Source organism: Anser brachyrhynchus (genome assembly GCF_964034855.1).
Source record: "Anser brachyrhynchus genome assembly, chromosome: 21".
In the NCBI taxonomy this organism is placed as follows: domain Eukaryota; kingdom Metazoa; phylum Chordata; class Aves; order Anseriformes; family Anatidae; genus Anser; species Anser brachyrhynchus.
The window spans coordinates 4020873-4035502 of NC_137714.1; the positions used below are offsets into that span (position 1 = coordinate 4020873).

Below are 14630 nucleotides of genomic sequence, written 5' to 3' on the forward strand. Positions count from 1 at the left end.
AAAGCGCTGTGGTATTAAAACCTGGCTTTGATAAAGACTGTGCATGTGGTTCTCATTGGTGTCACACAGACCGGGGTTTGAGAGCTCTGCAATTGACTGTGATCAATTAGGGCCTTTTTCCCTTTATGCTTTCACTGACAATAGCACTGGCAGTACCACCCACTATTCTGCATCTGGGCTGAGGGAGGGGTTGCATTTCTCTCTCTGGGTTAACAAATTGCATCCTTGCTGTCATGGCACAGAGCTTGAGCCAAACTACCTTTCTTTGCTCCTAATTTTTGGGTTGAGATTGTAAGTAAAAATCTAAACAGCTATGGCCAGATGAGCGTCAGGTTTTGCCTAAACCCTCCTTTACAAATTCCTCTGTTGGTGCATCTCCTAGCAGTGCAGGTGGATGTGGGTCAGAACTACTACCGTATTCATAGCATATCTCTGTAGTCATGACTGGGCACTCATATTAGAGGCGTAAACCATTATGCTAGCAGCATCCGAGTGAATACACAACGCGGAGTGACACTACAACAGAAAGAGAGTGCAAAATGGAGGTTTGCCTCCCCTAATGGAACACAGGGGGATTTAAGGAAGCAGCATAAAGAGGATCCTGACCAAAGCACCAGGATTAATATTTCTACTCCTATACAAAGTTCTGTAAACATCCAGGTTATGGAATTTAACATTTAAAAGGCTTCACAGCTGTCTCCCACCAGAAGCCAGGGTGCTGGGGATGACAACAGTAGAAAAGAACATCTTTATCGATTAACACTATTCCCATATAACACACGCAGCCCACGTTGCCTTGATATGTCAGTGAAGTCAGTAGTTACTTAGTAAATTTAGAGAAGTTTTAAATATCTGGATAGCTACCAGGCAGAAATACTGTTAGCTGCAATTTGAGTGGGGATACTGGGCAGCCTAAATACCCAGTTTGGGTAGAGAAGTTTTTCTACCAAGTGACACAATTGCTCTGTTTGATTACCTGAAGGTATCAGTGTTACCTGCTGGCCAACTCTCCTATAGGCCCTTCCAGCTCCTGCCCCATCCTTAGGTGCAGTTAAAGAAGCAGAAGAGTTTCACAAAGAATATCTATCATAGCTTTATTTACATATCATGGAAACACACATGCAACATGTCAGGATTTACTACAACGGAACAGCCTGTTCCTATCTCCTGTTACCAAAAACTTTATTTTTGGCTCACTAGGAAAACTATCACTTCCCCAGAAAGCTCCTAAAAATAATCATTAAAAATAACAGACTTGGCAGGATAACTAATGAGTGAGAGCTGCAGGCTGGGATGTCACGTCCTTGCAGAAACCAGGTTGTTCTGCGGGAGCAGGAGAGGCAAGAAGGGATGGGAGCGGATAGTCCCAAAGAAGACAGGTAGGAAGTGGTAGTGTGTAACTGCTAGGGAATATCTGCCTGTAGCAGTGAACAAAGGAGAGAGCAAGAGCAACGTCAGAGGGTCCCCTCTCACCCAGGCAGTCAGCTTCCTGCTGATCCATCTTCATCTCCCATTTTTGTTTCCACCTGGAGGCTACAAGCTTCCAATCCTCTAAGAACCTCTGATCATTAAGGAGCATCTACGTTTCTTCTCAAACAAGAGCTGAAAGGTAAGGCTTAAGCTTTACCTCTCCCCCTTGACCTGAAGGATCTTTCACATCTTGACTCTGTTGAGAGGAGGAGATGAAACTGCAGAGCATTTCCCTGCCAGGGCCATCAGACTGGCAGGCAGGATCATCTCCAGCCAAGTGGGAGAGGGGGACCCAGGTCAAGGGAAGGGTGGGAGGAATACAGTCCTGGTATGGAAAAGGCTGAGACCACTCTATTTATGATTAACACCAGCCTCAGTCTTGTTGGAGCCTGTCCTGCAGCTTCAGTCATTTGCTTGACTTTCTCTCTAATCCCCGCTGCTAGGTATAAGCGGTTTGACCCCAGCTACTGACCGTCCAGGCAGGAGATAGCGTCCCACCCTCCTAAACATTAATGAATGATCCCTGCTCTCCGTTGGCCGACTCGGGCTCCACACAGCGCCCTTTCCTCCGGGTCACTCTTCGGTTCCGGTGGAATTTGGCGTAACAGCGTAGCCCTGTAGAAAAACCAAGCACGGTGAGCAGGAGGGACTGAGGCTCCTTACGGCAGTAACATCAGTTAGCTCCCAGCTTCAGTTCGTGACAAAACTTCCTGCAGCGGGCACAGTCCCAGGCCTGGGAAGCCTGGGTTGTGTCAAATGAGGTGGCAGAGGAATGGCTCACATGGGCAGGGCAGATTAATTCCTTGGCCCTGCTATTTATCCTGCTTGGCTCACTGCTCTGGTTTGGGATTCATTGGCTCTGGCAGAAGGTTTCACTGGCTTTTTGAAATACCAATGAATTATCCCAATTGTTTCCAGTGATTTTATGGAAGCCCTGCTTGGTTTCCCTCTATTACTTCCCATTACTGTCTAAGTGATCTCTCCATTGGGAAATTACCATAGACTTAATGTGCAGCAGCAGTGGCTGGGGAGCTCCCCTCGCTATTTATTTCTCTGAAGCTTCGGGAGAGGAGGGAAGAGACTGAAGCACTGGGAGGTCTGATCCAAAGCTCACTGCTCATCTCCTTCAATTTCTCTATTTCGGTTGCTAGAAGTGCTGGGTCTGAAGGAAGCTATGTGAGATATCTTTGATGAATACTTGGGTGGGGATTTATTTGTTAAAACCCCAAACCAAACATCAGTACATAGTTTCCCATGGCACTGGAAGGCAATGGGAGCCTCTGGTCAGGCTAACTGATTGGTTTCTGGTACTGATATATCTTGTGGTTCCTATTGTCTGTTACAACAGAATGCATACATAGGTGGGCCAGACAGGGGACAGCCTACGTGCAAGTGACTTCCATGAAAGCCTTGATTTTCAGTTGTCCAGGATATGATCATTGCAGTTCTTGCCAAGAACTGACTTACCACCCCAGAAACTGCAACTCTCTTTACTTCCAGAGCAGACAGCAACAGTGCCAGCACCTCCAGAGAGGGGAAAGCTGGTGATTTATAGCTTCTGTAATAAGCCAGCCCATAAACTGTCCTTGAGTACTTGTACACAGGAGACCCATTCGATGTCACAGGTCACTGAGCAGCCTTTTGGAGTGCGTGCCCTGGGCTATGTTGAGATCACGCTACCTTGAAGTTGGGTTTCTGCCCCTCATTACCAATCCCCCCGGGGCAGTTAGGCTTCCCAGAAAGAGAGCACACAAGATCAGAGCTCTGGCTCTTATCTAAGCATCTTGGCTGTCTTATCTGGACCTTCTGTCTCTGGGGATCTTTTTAGTGCTACAGAAGATTCACATTTGTCATCAACTAACAGCTAACTTAAAAATAAAGCAGGGCTGGAGGCAGCACTCATTAGACTTGCAGAAACACTTTCCTAGGCTAATCTATCAGAATATCCTCTCTGATGAGGACCTTCAAGTGTTGCATGACACGCCCAAGGTGAAGACTATCATTTAACATTACAACTCCAGGAAATCAGTTGGTTTAACTGGATTAAAAAGTAGGTGAATGACCTAGTCAAAGTCACTAGGTACTTAAGACAGGTCACAAAACTTGGCAGCCAGTGTTCTGGCAGACAAGACCCCGTGCCTGGAGCTGATCCTGAACATGTTCAGACTAGAAGAGTGCTTTCCAACACCTTCATAACGTAACTGTCTATTAAGGGCTTCTGTGGATTCTCCAGAAACAGTTTTAAGAAACAGAAATCCACATCCTGCCCATACCTACTAAATTACTACAGTTTCAGTTGAAATTAAGCCAGAAATGCCATAGTAAGCATAAACTCATGTGAAACAAGGATAGTAATACAGTTTCATAGTCTGAGAGACTTCAAAGCCCCATTGAGGTGTTAATATACAACGGCTTCTTGTGTTAGATAGGTTTGTAGATATCAGGATTCTTTTTTTCCAAGAGAGAAAACAAGATATTCTAGATGACTCATTGGTCATGTTGTGAGTCAGTGGCAGGGAAAGGCTAAGAACAGCAGAGCTGGCTCCTATTTTTGCCTAGAAACCGCTATTCCCAGACAACTTGGCCAACTACTAAGCCAGCTGGAAGCGGGGGAGCAAGAAGCTGAACTCACCTTCTGTGCACATGCAGTCATCATAGCATTTGTTGTTAAGGCCTCGGTTGTGTGGTTTGCAGAGGTGCTCACGCAAGTCACAGCACGAGCCTGCAAGACAGGAGCAAAGGTCAGTGTAGCTGGTTTACCCCCCTGTAGAACTATGGCATCCAAGACAGCTCCGTCTTACAGACATCCTCTGTTCCCGCAACGTGCCCAGAGAGCCTTTGTCCTCTGGGCATACCACTTTCTGACAGTATTAAAAATCAGGTTATTTGTATTAGAATCTGGGCTGGATTTCAAACAATTTCGTGTTTGGAGAAATGACTGTCATGCTGATCCTCACCTGGGAGGCAGTCAAGGTGATGGTCACACGGCTCTCCTTCTGATGACACGGTTTCATTTCCACTGTTGGGGCTCTTACTGCGGCGTTTCTCTATGGAAAAGAATCGATGCCGGTAGAAAATTTCACACTAGTGTTTTTATTTTGGAGGCTACATCATTCCAGGGTGAAAACAGTCTTAAACTTCAGCAATCTGAACCCTAAGCCTTTATAGGTTAGTCTTCTTCCTGCTTCTCAACCTTCCATCTAATCATTTATCCTTTGCCCTCAAACTGTCTATCCAAAATGATAAGCATGCTGAAACAAGACACAAAATACAATCAGCATTATGATTTTTTGCTCTTTTCCCACCACTATGATCTCATATCCTTCAGCAATTCACCTTCTGTGAACACTAACCATAGGCAAAGACATACAGAATGACTTCTGGGAAAGAGGATGGGGAGCTCAGCAATGTAAGTTTAGCACCTTTCTTTTTAGCTGATGGCCACATTTCTGGTTTGAGGTCCTCATAGTCTGTCCAGTCAAAGAGTGCCATATCTAAGGTGGGCATCACATCCCCATCTTGCCTGAGCCGGGCCTGCAAACCACAAGAAACCAAGGAGACAATGGATTACACTTCTGTAGTGACACGGAAGCATTTGCAAATTTTCCTTGTGCTTTCAGACCTTAATGAGGTTTCATAATTCCCCAGCCCTCACCCCCATCTCGTCCACTGGGCATTCTTAGCATCTCATTTTCAGAAGAAAGGAGCTTTCTCTTGTTCCAGCTGAAACCAAGAGGGAAGCTTCCACTGCTTATATGTGAGGAAGAAAGGCCAGCAAGGAGCATTAAAACATGCTGCCTCTCCTGCCAAGTGCTACTACTGCCTTTCCACTCCTTGAACCTGAATGAAAATGGCTAGCTAAGGGAGAGATAGGGCCTGGAAGAGAAGTGACTAAAGGAACCGTTTATGGAGTGCTTAGATGTCTCCAAGACAGAGAGCTGCCTCTGAGGGATGGCTTTGGTGTTAGGCAAGCACTTACCTCTAACTAAAAATAAAGAAACTGGCCCTTAGCTGCAGGAGATTTCTGTCTGCATCAGAGGTACAGTGCAGTTACCCGTTGTCTCTTTACCTGTGACCGCGGTGACGTGGCTGGAAGAACAGGAGGCTCTTCTGTGGAAACAACTAGCTCCAGTGCAGTGAAGAGAAGTGTGGTGGGAGTCAGACTTGTAGCTTCCTCTGCCTGGAGGTTTTGAAACTGTTCTTCAAAGCTTTCAGGCTTCTTGTACAAGGAGCTTGGCCCAGCATCAGGAGTCTTCCCTGCAGAGGACAACAGGTACAGTAGCATTAGTGTGCTCCCCTCTCTCCTCTCTGCGTGCCATGGAAAAATTTGAGTCAAAGGAATCCAGACTTCATCCAGCCACTGCCTAGTTTTCTACCAACCTGAGCTGCTGTTGAGACCAGTGTAAAGCAGAGTCATGTGCTATTAAAGTGAAAGATCAGGCCTAGAGTAGATGCACCTTGATTCTTACACACTGAAATCAGACATATCTTCAAGAAAGTGCAGTTATGTATATTTCTTACTTAAGAATCAATGGATTTCTTCCTAAGAAAAATGAGAATCTTCAAGATTTCTTGAAGCTATAAGCATAGCAAGCTAATTAGTTTAAGAACAATCCCTGTTGTCTGGTCCTGGGAATACAAAATGCACCTGTTTAACCATTTTTAATGGTTTAAGCTTCTGCAAATTCCTGTAAACACATTCTTACTTCATTTTAAGAGCGGGTTATTTCTATCTAGCTCAAGTCGGAACCTACCTAACTTGAAATAAGAATAACTTTACAGCTTGATCCATGCTTTTGCAAAGTATTAATTTTAATATAGACCTTAAGTTATACCTAAATATGCAGCTTAAGATATGAGGCCTATTTTGTAGCTTGCAAATACTGCTTCAAACCAGCTTTGTTGCATGCTCTTATATATTGCTTAATGTGAGTTGTTTAGTCAGTCCCCTGAGAAAACAATAGAGCTCTTCTTACTGATGCAGGGAGCGGTGATAGCTGGAAGGCAGGGACACTGACACCCAACTTGTCAAATGGTGTGGACTGACACAGATTGCCTGGCTTTAATAGAACTAAAGATTTACCACACTGAGCACACCACACCGCAGAGACACACACCCACAACTTGACCTGTGAAGGAAAGCAGTCCGGGTCAAAAACTTATAGCAACATTTTCAGCCATATTTTAACATAATTACTGCAATTTCACATGTGTGAAAGCTATATTTTTCATAGCTCAGCATAAGCACAGAAGAATACAAGCTGTGATGAAAAGAAATTGATCTTCAAGCTAAGCGGTTTTTTGTTGTTCTAATTATTTCTAGTTCTGGTCATGTTTCGAAGTCAGTGGAGAAACTGAGCATGGCTTGGAGATGTTTCTTCATAAATTGAACCACTTGCTTAAAAGCCAACAAAACAAAGCAGGCCACCCCAAACCGACCCCCCAGTCCTAGGAGCTTTCAGAGCTCTCCCCTGTAAGGCAAACCAGGTCATTTTCAGAAAATTGCAGCCAGCAGTAAAAACCTCCAGTTCTGGACTTCCCTCTTTTCTTGTGCCTCTTTTGTTTGGCCGATTTCTCCCCCGAGCAGGCACACACCCCACACCCTCTGCACACCCATGTGGCTCTACCGCAGCTGCAGCTTCTTGCCCTCACACAACTGAGGCTCATTTCAAGCGACCCAACAACCTCAGCTTCCCTGGAAGCTCAAATACCTCTGTGGTGTTTCAGCCTGTCCCTCCGGCTGTGTCGCCGGTGTTCTCTGTTCTGCTTCTTCCCTCTCTCGGACCCAGGGGACTGGTTCTCCCTCTCAGGATGTGGGAACTCAAAACCCAGGAACACGTCCTTGTCCTGTTTCAGGGCTGCTGGCTGTCCTGCTGCCGGTTCTTCCATGGCTGAAGCTCCGCTACCCGTCCTGAGGGCCTCCTCCCCTGCCGGCTGCCCTCTAGGAGGCATGGCGTGGGCCCTCTCTTTCTTGGCCAAGCCGTGTTTGTGGTGGTGCCCGCTTCTGGGCTGCTGCAGCCACATCTCCTGGTTTTGAAGATGGTTGTTGTTCTCTGGAACATTTTTGATCTTCGTGCCAGGGTCCAGGGAGACTGCAACACTGATGTCAGAAAGAACCAGCACACACAGGAGAAGAAAAGCGGACAAGAAGGTGGAAGAAGTTGCCATAATCCTGGGTGCTCTGCCTCACCTGTAATTAAAACAAACAACAACAAGACGCATTAAGCAACCAGCTTCAAGGAACTGTGAAGGCAACCAAGAATCAAACCTAGGACAACTTAGATGACGACACTTAAGGTGTCCAGAGCTGGCAGAGAGCTTTTCCCTCCTCCATATCTCCTCTCCCAGCCCTGTTTACAGCAGCTGAGACACACGTGCAAGGCCTGCAGGGCTGAGAGGTCCCAGTTTCATGTGCAAATGAGGGCCATCAATCAGCAGGACATTTCCCTTTGATTGCTGACTAGCTCCCCTACCCTCCCATTCACAGCCTGCCATCTGAGGGGCTGGCTCCTGCAGGCCTCAGCCCCCGAGCTGCCTGCACAGCACCAGCTGTCGGGCTGGGCCAGTTCGGTGCCAGGTTGGCATCCTGGGGCTGGCTGGCACCAGGTCTCCCCCCTCGGCCCCCCCCACAGCTGGTTTCCTTGCAATGAAGATGTCAAGATGAACAGAACCGGAGACAGATGGTGGCCTCGCAGGACCAGCAACAGCCCTGAGCAGCCTGAGACGGAGGGGCGTGATGCACACACATACTGCTGCAGGCTGCCTGAAAACGGTCAAGGGAAGAAAAAAACCTGCAAATTTTGTGCTGATATCTCAGTGGAGCAGAAAACCAAATCTGCTGTCAGCAGAGCAGGGGATGCGGGTCAAGGGGAAGGAAGGCAGGCTGAATTTTCTCTAGCTTGTCCTACTTCCCTCCCTGACCCTGCACAAGTCTCTCCACCTCAGCCCACCAGGTGAGGCTCTCACTGGGAGGGTAACTCAAGTCCAAAGAGCACTGAGACCAAGTCCCTCAGCACAGTGGCTACGGAGTATTCTCATTCATTCTGCTTCAGTGGAATATCTTCAAGGGTCTTTCTTCATCCCTGTGTTTGTGTTATGAGACGTGGCTTTGGGATATTGCACAAGTTAGAAACTTCTCTAATTAGGTCATTCTTCCCTGCGCTTTCCCGCAAATAACTCAGCATTTTTAGTGAGCCTTTCACTTTCAGGTAGCTTTCTTGGACTGTCCCGCCCAACCCGGGCAGCACAAAGGCATCCTTAGAGCCAGAGCTCCCCGTGACACTCAGAAAAGCAGTCATGTGCTTACTCTGAGAAATAATGTCACAAAGCTCTTCACAGCCCCAGCTTCCCACTCAATCCCCTCCTCTGACCTTTCCTTTTCTTTGACCAGCCGTTGTCACTTGTGTCACCTGTGAAGGGGAATATCCTTCGAAGCCCATCTCAGTGCCTTTTGGTAGAGCTGACAGGAATCACCCTAAGAACGACCTCAGTCCTTCTTTTCTTCTTTTCTTTCAGCCCATGAGGTGCATGTGAAGTGTTTTCAGTCAGTGGAACCTCTGCCATCATTGCAACCCCAGCTTCATGGAGCATCTGGAGGGTTTAGAGATGTTTCCATCCTCTTAACCAAAAAGCCTGCTCACTCATTCACCAGCAGATTCTGCCTTTACAAGACACATCTCTGCTACTGCTTAGAGACTGGGAGCAAAATTTCAGTCCAGACCTTCCTGGAAAGAGAGAGGCAGCACGGGCATTTTCTTTAATGCAGAGCCTGAAAAGCAGATCTGTCCACTGGCCACAAAAGACAACAAACTGCTAGTTGAGGGCTGATTTGGGAGGTACTGAGTAGCTCATTTCCTGAAGGCATAACACTAAATAATGGCATTTTATTGGCAGCTACCTGAGACAAAGGAAAACCAGACTGACAGCTAAATCTATTACCAGAGCACTTGAAGTTCCTGCTTCAAAACCAGTGTAACAAATAGCAGCCAAGCAAAACCCAAGCTCTGAGTCCACAGTCTTTTTTTTCTTTTCCTCCTAGGATTTTCTCTTTAAGAACCAGAGCAAACCAGCTGGATCGAGGCATCACGCAGAACAACTCAAAGGGCTGGAAACAGCATCTTACCTTTCCATCTACAGGCAAAATGCCAACAAGAGAGAACAAGCGCGAAGGAAATGCGAGGCAGGTGCCTCCAATCTCAGGCACACAGACACGGGCCCTTTGATGAGGAACCTGACAGACACATTAGCAACAGATCCTAGTTTCCGGCAGGAGCCAGAGAACAGCTAGATGCTGCAGGGCAGTTAAACAGAAGGTCTGCTTCAAAGTGCAGGGGGCATTCGTTTAAGCTGCTCAGCTGGCTTGGTGGCATGACACAGCAGGAGAGTGCAGCCAGAGCACACGGGTTGCTGGCTCAGAGGGCAGGCTAACATGATGCATGACTGTCGCTGGGAATCTTGCATTAATAATGCACATCAATGACTAATAATGCATTAATAATGCACCTGGACTGCACTTTTGTCAGAGGAGCTCTGAGCTGTTTGCCCAAACAAAATGGACCAGTTTTGGTACCTTGTATTAATGCAGCTAGAGGTACAAAGTCCCAGCCTTCTCTTAAACAGGTGTTTCTATGCTGTGATCCATCTGTAACTGCAGAAACCTCTTCCTACCTCCTCAGGTTTTCTTGCCCTAAAAAGGCTGTAAAATTCACACTTCCACAAGACAGCTAGATGGCAAAACAACATCCCTGGTTCCTCTCCTCAGTGCTCAGGTTCCCCAGTGTCTAAGTACGAAAGCAAACTCCACCCTGTCCTCTCTCAGGAGTGCAGTCCACAAAGGAAGTCAGTGCTAGCCCAGGACTTGCAGACAGAGAAGACAGCAACGTTCTCACTGTGCTGATGCACCTTTTCTGTAAAAGGTGAAGTTCTGCCCTGAGCAAGGCATATGTCAGGAGGAAAGATGTTTGGCCTTGTAAGGAGATGCCTTTCCGAAATTGCTCTAAACCAAACACACACGTTATATCAAATCCAAAAATCATCCTTTTCTTAGGGATAGGGTATTAATAAAGGAAATAGCCAACGTACTAACCTGCTCCTGCAGCTCTCCACAACACCAGACCTGCACCCTCTTTACTTAACCCAGCACTTTGCACTTCCTTTATATGCCCTCAGGATTACAAACCACCTGCTTCTTGAGGTAGCAAATCTGCCTACTAGCAAGAAAATGTGTAAAGCAAAGATAAGGGCTTACAGCTACCTGGGGTGCAGGCTCAGGGCTGATGAATGAGTTGCAGTGCTGTCTCTCAGCCAATACTTCTGATCTATTTTGGGTTAGTAGTGGATAGTCACAACCTTGTAAAGGAAATTAAGTTTTTTTTTGCATCTCGGGTAATTTTCCCCGTGGGCAGTTTCCTTCTGTGGACTCGCTGATATAATTACTATTAACTCTGCTCTCTGCTTGTAATCCTGCAAGGCAGCCAGGGACTGAATAGGTACCCAGTAACTTGGCCATGTTTTCTCCCCGTAAATACAGCTTTGTCACCTTGGTGTGGAAGCAGGCTCTGCTGCTGTATTTGCTTTTTATTTGACAAAGTGCTAACATCAGATCATCGTTTATAAATCTGACTTAAAATATGGTACCTGACAGTCCTGACATTAACTTTTCACGTACGTCCTTCATGTCACATCGAAGATGAACAAAACATTTGCACAGAGAAATAGAGAACACGGAGATCCTTTATCAGCACAGATGATGCAGTTTCTACATTCAATAGCTGAACCCAAGCACATACTCTGGGCCAGATTTCTCTTTGGCTCTGATAAACTCAGACTTTGGCAGGAGTGCCTAAAGATTTCCTGGACTGCAGATAACCCCAAGCTGCAGCAATAGACAAAGTGTATGTGCATCTACATGGGTGTTGTGTGCATGTGTGGCACAGATGACAGACAATAAACCCAGCTTCGTGTGCCAGGCTCTCTGTAAATAAGAAGCCATAGGGTGATGGATGGGCTTGGGAAGGCCTGGAGCAGAATGGAAGGGGTAGGCTCTATGGTAGCTGACATGCAGAGAGCTGGCTGGAGCCAGGAGGATGGCATTATGCAGATAAATGAGATTTCACTTCCCTGCTGGGTCTCTTTCCATCTGTTTTTCTGTTTCTGGAGGCAAGTGCTGAGAAGCTTCATACATAATCTGCCAAAAGACCCTCCCATTTCCAAGGGACCCCCCCCCCCCCCCCCCCCACTTTTCTAGGGTCTCCAAAAGCGGACAGGAAATTTTATATGCACCCTTCTCTTTTCTTCCGCCAGGTAAAGATATCACTTTCTTTATCTCCAGCATTTCTTGCACACTCACTTTGTAAAGGATATTTTTTTCCTGCTGGCTCAGACATATTTGGGATGATGGAGTGGCAAAGTCCCCAGATCACAGATTGCCAGTCCTTTTGGGTCCCTCTTCAGAGCTGTCCTCCTCCTTTCTTAGGTTGCTTGTATCCATTGTCACCTTTCCTCCCCACCCTGCTTTTCATACGTATCTGATTCCAGTTTCCTTGTCCCTCATGACTGCATTTGGTGTGAGAGACTTTCTTTCTGCAGGTATTTAGGCTCGGCTACTTGAATCCCACCATCACCCTTTGAAACGTTTTCCTTTTGCTTGGTTTCTCTCACTTTCTGCCATCACTGAACAGCGCCCTGCTGTAGAAAGGGCTAAATTCAGGTTTATTCCATGCACTAACGGCACAGGAGACAGGACACAGATTCGAGCTTTCAGGGGGTTAAGCAGTAGCTGTAGTTACCCCTGTGCCTCCACAAAACATCTCCCCAAGGCAGCCCGCATCCAGTGCCCACTTGAAACGTGGCTCATTCCCCGTTAGTTGAAGGGCTGGAACTGGGACTCTCTTTTTGCTGCCACGTTGGCCCAGGCGATCCTGTCCTCTCACCACTCAGCTCTGGCTGACAGACCGTGCTCTGCCCTCCTGACCCCCGAGGACCGAAGTGGCTCACTCACCCGGCACAGCCCAGGAAACGCCCTCTCCTGCAGCCCAGACCTGTGAGGAAGCTGGCAGCTTTACACCAGCCAGTAAGGCACCCCAAGCTCTAGCACCCTAGCTCTGATGATCGCTGGACACCTTGCAAATCCAACTCACTGCATGCCTCGCACCTTGAGCCGCAGCTGTGCCACCCTTTCTGCTGTGCCTGCCCTGGCCCGCAAGGAGCGCTTCCCTGCTCGCAGCTTAGTGCTCAAACAGGGAGAGCGCAGCCTCCAGGGACAGAGCAGCCCAGCAAGCCACTGTTTTGAAGTGGAAGAGAGGCACACGAATGAATATGCAGTACCCTCTGCTCTGCTTCCCTCTGGGACTTCACAGAGTGGCTGACACAGCCATCACAGGCAACCTGCTATCAACCAGAGGCTCCTCTACCCAATAATGAGATTAAAATAGCAATGAGTCTGAGATTAGCATCCAAGATATAGTCGCTTGCTGTCAGCACGGCAGAGAAGACTCTCCAGTTTAATGCACAATGCCTGGTGACAAATGAGACACAGTCAATAGCAAAGGTCACTGCTCACCCGGCTGGAAAGCACCCGCCGGTGTGACGGGGAGGAGAGGGGCAGGTTTGGCCCAGTCCTCACCGTGGGGAGCAGGGGACGTGTCCCCAAGTGGCAGAGCAGTTAGGCTGTGCTTTCAACATCGTTCCTTGTGTGTCATTCTCACTTTGAACCAAAACGTGCAGGATTAATACCTCCTTCTGCAAGGGAGAGGAGATGGAAATACAAAGCCATTTCCATTAAATCCTCCGGTTGACGGAAGACTTCAGGTGTGAATTGGATAAATGTCACTTAAATCCTGCATGATGAATTACCGGCTGTAATAAGCCATTAACTGACGCCAAACTGATTTAATTCAGAAGCGAGGTCTCACTTTTATCAACAGAGGAAGAGCGGAGAATAAACCCGTGGGTACTCGGGGGGCTCCGCACGCGGCTCTGCAGACACAATGACAGAGGGAAAAGCTTCCCTCGCCCCTCGGCCACTTTCCTCAGCTCCGAGCCGGGACGTACCCCCGGGGTGCGCGGGGGGCTCAGCACCCACCTGGGCGAACAGCGGTGCCTCTGGTGCCAGGGAAGGGGCCGGCCGTGTCCCGGCCGTGTCGCGGCCGTGTCCCGGCCGTGTCGGGAGGGAGGCGCACGGCGCTGCGCACCCTGCGCCCCGAGGGCGAGCGGGGCGGCGGGACCGGGAGCACCGGGAGGCTGCTGCCCAGCACGGCGACAACAGGCACGGCCGAAGGGACCGAAGGCACCTCGCACCTCGGGAGGGTGCCCGGCTCTCCCCCTGCCCCCCGGCTCCCGGCTCCGCGCGATGCCGCCGCCACCCGAGGCACCGCGGGCATCCCGGCGGCGGGGATGGGGGTCCCCGGCCCCCCGGCCTTTGTCTCCTCCGGGGTGCACGGAAAGTGGGGAAGTGCCGCCCTCCCCTCGCCCCCCATCCCCGCGAAAGCAACGGGGAAAAAAAGCTCGGGGGAGCATGCAGCCCGCTGCCTACCTGTCCGCAGCTCCTGGCGTGCGCCGAGCCCGGCAGGCAGGGCAGGGCCGGCAGGGGCTGTGCGTGCAGCGGGAGGGGAGGGGAGCGGGTCTGCGGGGGGGCAGGGGGTGTGCAAACCGGCAGGAGGAGGAGGAGGAGGAGGAGGAGGAGGAGACGACGGAGATGGGGGGGGAGGCAGTGGGGGAATGCGCGGAGGAAGCGGGGACGCCGGGAATCCCGGGGGAGCGGGGTGCAGGGGAGGGGTGCGCGGTGCGGGGGCCATGGTGCGAGGCAGGCGGAGGGGCGCGGGGGCTGCCGGCGGCAGCGGGGCACACAAAGGACGGAGACAAAGGCGGGGAAGCCCCGGCCGGGCCCCGCTCACCTGCCCGCCGCCGGGAGGGGGGGGGGGGTCCCGGCCCGGCTGCCCCGCTCCCCGCAGGGGGACCCCGGCGTTAGGGCAGCAGGGGGCGGGCAGCAGGCGGGCCCCGCTCCCTGCAGCCCCGCGGCAGCGGCGGAGGCAGCTGCGGGACGCGGGGACCCCCCGGGAGCCCCCCCCCCGGGGCTGGCACCGGGACCGGCAGCGGGAGCGGCCCCGTGCCCCTCCTCCCCGTTTTCCCGCCACCAGGGGGCGCGCCACCTGCCCGCCGCA

The 14630-nt window shown here is 49.8% G+C and overlaps 1 protein-coding gene across 7 annotated transcripts; it reads right to left on the reverse strand.

Moving 5' to 3' along the window:
• Positions 1-1080: 1080 nt before the first annotated feature.
• DRAXIN (dorsal inhibitory axon guidance protein) lies at positions 1081-14592 on the reverse strand. 7 transcript variants are annotated; one of them, XM_080564565.1, is made up of 8 exons: positions 14003-14158; positions 7182-7660; positions 5540-5727; positions 4893-5004; positions 4428-4517; positions 4103-4192; positions 1943-2085; positions 1081-1418 (listed from the first exon to the last, which is right to left on the reverse strand). In XM_080564565.1, exons 2-7 carry the CDS (start codon positions 7636-7638, stop codon positions 1973-1975), a joined length of 1050 nt encoding a protein of 349 aa, XP_080420691.1. In that variant the 5' UTR covers positions 7639-7660; positions 14003-14158; the 3' UTR covers positions 1081-1418; positions 1943-1972. The 7 variants fall into 7 exon arrangements, 6 of the variants coding, with proteins under 6 accessions (XP_080420691.1, XP_080420689.1, XP_080420687.1 ...); XR_013941434.1 differs by lacking the exon at positions 4893-5004 and having other exon boundaries at positions 14003-14159; XM_080564563.1 differs by lacking the exon at positions 14003-14158 and adding an exon at positions 14364-14592 and having other exon boundaries at positions 1081-2085.
• Between the last annotated feature and the right edge of the window lie 38 nt (positions 14593-14630).

What these genes read in the sequence shown, in the direction of transcription:
- DRAXIN (XM_080564563.1), bottom strand. Translation starts at nt 7,638, where the DNA reads ATGGCAACTTCTTCCACCTTCTTGTCCGCTTTTCTTCTCCTGTGTGTG. An exon ending in CCACGTCACCGCGGTCACAG is followed by an intron (nt 5,005 to 5,539) that starts GTAAAGAGACAA and finishes TGTGGTTTGCAG; the next exon opens with GCCCGGCTCAGGCAAGATGG. An exon ending in TGACTGCATGTGCACAGAAG is followed by an intron (nt 2,086 to 4,102) that starts GTGAGTTCAGCT and finishes GTTTTTCTACAG; the next exon opens with GGCTACGCTGTTACGCCAAA.